Source organism: Microtus ochrogaster, chromosome 7 (genome assembly GCF_000317375.1).
Source record: "Microtus ochrogaster isolate Prairie Vole_2 chromosome 7, MicOch1.0, whole genome shotgun sequence".
Taxonomy (NCBI): domain Eukaryota; kingdom Metazoa; phylum Chordata; class Mammalia; order Rodentia; family Cricetidae; genus Microtus; species Microtus ochrogaster.
The window spans coordinates 20,935,121-20,940,626 of record NC_022014.1 but is presented as its reverse complement, the minus strand read 5'-3'; the positions used below and the strand labels follow the sequence as shown (position 1 = coordinate 20,940,626).

At 53.0% G+C, this 5,506-nt stretch overlaps 1 protein-coding gene across 1 annotated transcript in view; it reads right to left on the bottom strand.

Moving 5' to 3' along the window:
• Positions 1–14: 14 nt before the first annotated feature.
• Positions 15–5,506, bottom strand: part of Nek8 (NIMA related kinase 8) — an 11,437-nt gene continuing 5,945 nt past the window's right edge. The window contains exons 9-15 of the mRNA XM_005349473.3: positions 4,972–5,048; positions 4,527–4,644; positions 2,649–2,799; positions 2,253–2,416; positions 1,995–2,153; positions 1,697–1,855; positions 15–1,286 (exon numbers count right to left, since the gene is read on the bottom strand). Of these exons, the coding sequence (XP_005349530.1) occupies positions 1,258–1,286; positions 1,697–1,855; positions 1,995–2,153; positions 2,253–2,416; positions 2,649–2,799; positions 4,527–4,644; positions 4,972–5,048 (857 nt within the window). The 3' untranslated portion in view covers positions 15–1,257. The remainder of the gene's footprint in view (positions 1,287–1,696; positions 1,856–1,994; positions 2,154–2,252; positions 2,417–2,648; positions 2,800–4,526; positions 4,645–4,971; positions 5,049–5,506) is intronic.

Sequence of the window (5,506 nt, the reverse complement as noted above, 5' to 3'; positions counted from 1 at the left end):
GCGGGCGGCGCCGACTGGCGGCCGCGAGCGGCCCGGGTCCGCAACCCCGCCCGCCGGAAGAGGGGGCGGAGCCGAGTCCCCACGGTCCTAGAGCCCGCCCTCGCGCCCCGCCCACTCCACAACCCCACGGAATGCGGTCGCTCTCAGGACTCTGCCAGGCTTCGAAAGTTAAATCAGCCTCGCCCACCCCCGGAAGCTGGAGCTTCTCTTTCCCGTTGGAACTGAGAGCGTGGCTGAGATTCTTCCAGAAGTGGAGGCCCCTTGCGCTGTGATGGTGCCTGTCGCGTCGCACCATAGCACTTGACTCTAGAGGCCACCTTAAGGTCTCCTGCACCACGCACAGCCCAGGGACCGTGGCTCTAGCTTCAGGTGCTAGGCAGCGAAGCCTGGCAACAGGATCCGAGAAAACCCGGCTGGAGCAAGGAAACTGGGCTGGGCGCTAGGCCAGCGGAACCTTGGCCCCCGCCTCCAGCCTCTGACTGCGCCCACATTCCTCCTGGCCGCTGCCCTACAACCACAGTCGGGCCCAGCCCAGTATTGGGGTGTCTGGAGGCCACCTCCACCCCAGAAAAGACCATATGCCAAGCAGGCATTTGATATTTTTATTGGCGCTATTTTCAAACCTTTAAGAAACTGGTCGGGTCTGGCCCTGCTACCTTTTCCCCAGTCTAGGTCTGGGAAATGGCCTGGGGTGAGGGACAACCTTCAGCAGGATCCCCTTGGCAACCACTCAACAGCTCCAGCATTCCCTTCTGGGGGGGGGGGGCTCTCAGAAATTGAGCAAACCTTTGCCCCAGGAAAGAGAAAAGGGGACCCCCTCCGACCTCAAGCTAGGCAGAGATTAGGTAGCCTAACGGCCAGTCCAAACAGGCCCTAGCTTGCCCTAGTCCAAAGCATGGCATCAGGACACCGCCAGAAACTTCTTCCTAACCAGGCTTGTGTGTGTGTGTGTGTGTGTGTGTGTGTGTGTGTGTGTGTGAGAGAGAGAGAGAGAGAGAGAGAGAGAGAGAGAGAGAGAGAGAGAGAGATTTTTTTAGCAAAGTCTTTGAAGACTGTCCTGCTGTTAATTCCTGCCAGCCTGGAGACACTGCATAAAAGATAAGGAGTTTGGGGGAAGAGGCTTGGCGCAGCAAGGTGGCCTTCGGTGGCCTTTCCACCTCACTGGTGATACCATCCAGGCCACAGCAAACAGTCTCCTCAGACACCTGCATTTTTCAGAACACACTCAAGAGGTGGTCTCTCGATAATCCTGTTGCCTCAGGGGGGAACGGGCTCCTCCGTGACCGCTGGAGAGTATCAAAGAGAAGCTCCTGCAGCCTTGCTGGAGGCAGTGCCTACAGCAAGCATCACCCATCTTTGATCTCATTGAGCCCTGGAGCCAAAACCCTCCTGCCAGGCTAGAAGTGGACATTTAATATCAACTGGATCCAGGACGGATTAGAAGAAATAATTCAAGTGAGGCCTGGAGAGCAGTCCAGGCAGCTCCTGCTCCCCCCCCCCCCCCCCCCGCTGGAAACTTGGGGTTTTACACATCCCTTTCCTAGTCCCCACTGGTTCTGCTTTCACTTTTCTGGGGGCAGAAGACTGCTCTGGGAAATTTGAGTTGTGATTACTAAGGATGGGGTAGGGAGTGGAGGAGAGCTGGGTCAGACCCCATGGTCATGCGGGGACACACACACACACACAGAGGACTCACATCTAACAGCCAGGAGAGTGTTCCCATGGCAGCAGGACACTGAAGTCACGACATAAGGATGAGTCTCATCCAGCTGCACTGGCTTAGGGAGTCCAGCATCCTCATCCCTCCTTCCCAGTCGACCGCGGGCTCCTTTGCCCCAAGAATACACTTCCCCCTCTGCCAAGAATTCAAAAGAGTGAGGCACAGTCTAAGCAAGCGGCAAAACACTGGACAGTAAAAAACGTCTCCAGAGGGAAGGAACTGAACATAACCCAGCACACCCTGCCTTGTCCACCCTTACCCTGTGCACCCTCACCTGCCCCAATGGCTACAGTGAAGGCATCCCCACAGGCCACCATCACCATCTTGATGCCCTCTAGGCCTTGGACCCTACAGGGCGCCCTGCTGATGTGGCGAGAACTGGTGCCCAATTGCCCATGCTGATTGCTGCCAAAAGTATAGCAGTCACCGGAGACTGTGGGGATAGGAAGAAAATAAAGAGCACTTAAACAGAAGTCTGGGGGGTGGGGCAGGCGAATCCTCCTTCGGTCTCCCGTGCTTGGGTCTCACTTACCAGTCACCGCGGCCGAATGAGCAGTGCCCAGGTCCACGCACAGTAGGGGCTCCCGGTCCAGAGGTGCAGAGCCCAGGGGTGTGAAGCTCAGGGCCTCCTCCACCTGCTGGTGGGGAAGAGGCTCCTCCTCCAGGGATAGGTGGTCCAAGCCTAGCTTGTTGAACCTAAAGATGGAGCCAGAATCTAGAGGTTTGTATAGGCTGCCTTTTGCCCATGAGTCTGCGGGGGTTGCTAGGACCTGTCCCATCCGGAGATAGATCCTACCCTGAGTTGAAACAAATAGTTTCATCCCTCTTTAGTTCTGACCCCTTGAAGGAGGGAGACGATAAGGAATGAAACACTTTGTAGCCAAGTATTGTAGGAAGGCGGGCCTATCACTTTGATGTCTCTACTTACCTGTTACTTCCACAGGCCAAGACCGTGCCAGGTAAGGTGAGGATCATGGAAGAGTCAATACCACAAACAACTCTCTGAGCTTCCTGTCCTAGGGGCACAGGCACCTGCTGGGGGCAGCTATGGGACTCCCTGGTGCCTAGTCCCAGCCTCCCTACAAGAAAAAGAAGAAAGGGTTGGTTAGTTTGAACTTCAGGGATAGAAATGCAACGATGAAAGGGAGGTGAATGAGGGCTGTTCTCAGCCTGAAATGCTTTCCTTAGGCCCTGCTGCTGGTTAAAATCCTTTAAACCTTTCCATCCACAGCAGCTGGGTATGATGGAGCACACCTCGAATCAATCACAGCACTCGGGATGCTGCCGCTGGACGGCTGCCGCAAATAGGCGGCAAGCCTGAACTACAGTGCATTCCAGACTAGCTGAGCTACATTAGGAAGGTTCTATCTCAAAAAACAAGCAGGCCAGAGAGATGGTTCAGTGGTTAAGAAGACTGTCTGCTCTTTCGGAGGACCCAGGTTCAAGTCCCAGCACCCATGTGACAGCTCACAACTGTCTGCGACTCCAGTTCCAGGAGATCCAATACCCTCACACAGACAAAAACATGCAGGGAAAACACCAATGCACATAAAAAATACATTATTTGAAAAGAAAGTTTTAAAAATCCTACCTTCAAAAGGCTGAAGCAGCAAGCTACAAGCAAGACTGTCTCACAAAAAAGGAAAAACCCTGTCCAAATGCCACCTGCCTCCCCAGGTTGGCACTGCCTCCTTTAATCACACTCCAGTGTTACTCTTTGCCATAGCCCTGGGGTCCTCTATCATCCCTCCCCCTCCTGCCTCCAACACACACACTTTACACTTGAGACAGAAACCCACCTATGACATCACCGCTTTCAGTACCTAGCCAGGTGGACTGTGGGTATAGGTCATTGATAGAGCATTTACTTACCACTATGTGCAAAGTTTGATTCCCAGCATTGCAAAAAAAATAAATAAATAAAAATAAATACTGTCAGGAGAACAAAATTTTCCCTATGTCGTAAGCCTGAATGAATGCATATTTTTGTTTTGTTTGTTTTTGAGACTGGGTTTCAGTCAGGCGGTGGTGGTGCAACCTTTAAACCTGGCACTCAGGAAGCAGAGGCAGGTGGATCTCTGTGAGTTCCAGGACAGCCAGGGCTTCAGAGGGAATCCCTGTCTCCAGGAAAAAGAAGACACAGGGTTTCACTATGTAGCCCTGGCTAACCTGGAACTTCCTATGTAGACCAGGCTAGCCTTAAGTGCTGGGATTAAAAGCCTGCACCTCCACATCTGGCAGCATCTTGTTCATCTTATCAGTTCAAACCTAAAAAAGTGTGAATACATAGTAGGTGTGATAATAATAGAGCTGGAGAGATGGCTCAGTGGTTAAGAGCACTGGCTGCTCTTCCAGGGGTCCTAAGTTCAATTCCCAGCCACATGGTGGCTCACAACCATCAGTAATGAGATCTGGTGTCCTTTTCTGGCCTGTAGGCACACATGCAGACAGAACACTGTATGTATAACAAATAAATCTTTTTTTTTCAAGACAGGGTTTCTCTGTGTAACAATTCTAGCTGTCCTGAAACTCGCTTTGTAGACCAGATTGGCCTCGAACTCACAGAGATCAGCCTGCCTCTGCCTCCCAAGTGTTGGGATTAAAGGTGTGAGCCGCCACCACTTGGCAATAAATAAATCTTAGAGAAAAAAAAATAATGGTTTGTCCAATGAATGAATAGAACTCAAGAAAAAACAGGAAGGGAAGAATGGGCCATGGAGAGGAAGATGGGCATGAGGAGAAAGAAGCCATGACAGAGAAAGCTGTGAGAGGAAGCCTCAAGGCTGGAACTGGAGAGTGGGCTTACCACCATCTCCTCGGCCCCAGGCAAATAGTTCTCCATCAGTGGACAGGGCCAGCACATGAGAGGCCCCACAGGCCACCTGTATCATCTCATAGCCCAGCAGGGCTTCCACAATGGTGGGCTAGAGAGAGGGAAGAGAGCAGGGTGATTGAGGCATGTCAGACTTGTCCCCTTCCCTGCAAGCAGGAAGTTAGAAGCTGCAAATTCTCAGAAGATAACTGTCTCTTTAACACCAACCGCACAGGCACACATGCCCAGCACGCAGACACAGCAACAGGTGGTATGCCATCGCCATCGGGGAAGCTTTCTGTACTTCCCCCGCCCTGACCCAGAACAGGTGCAGACTGGGAGCTGGTGGCACATGTGGCTTCTGGGAACCCCCCTGCCCCCAATCTCAGGAGAGGGCTCCCCTCTCACTTCTCCTCTCCAGGGTACACATAATGCCCACCTGGCTGATGTCAGTGAGGTTGCCATGGCCTAAACATCCATTGCTGCCGCTGCCAAAGGTCATGATGATGCCTCGGTCTGGGAGGAAGGCAGTGAGAAAGACACAGGAGAGTGGATCTGCACCTCAGGCAGTCTGGTTCGCTTGCAGGTGGAAGACGGGAGAGCATACTGGGAGCTAAGCGGGGCACAGTGCGGGCGCACGCCCTTACTCCAGCACTCAGCAGGTAGAGGTAAGCAGATCTCTGAGTTAAAGGCCAGCCTGGTCTACAGGACGAGTTCCAGGACAGCCAGGGCTATAGAGACACCCTGTCTCAGAAACCACACACACAAAACAACAGGAACTAATGCCTGGTCTGGTGGCACCAGTCTGTTACTGGGGTTGAGGGAGAATTGCAGGTCTGGTCAAACTCAGTGAAACACTGCCTTAAAAAAAAAAAAAAGGTAAATAGCCGGGCGATGGTGGCGCACACCTTTAATCCCAGCACTCGGGAGGCAGAGGCAGGCGGATCTCTGTGAGTTCGAGACCAGCCTGGTCT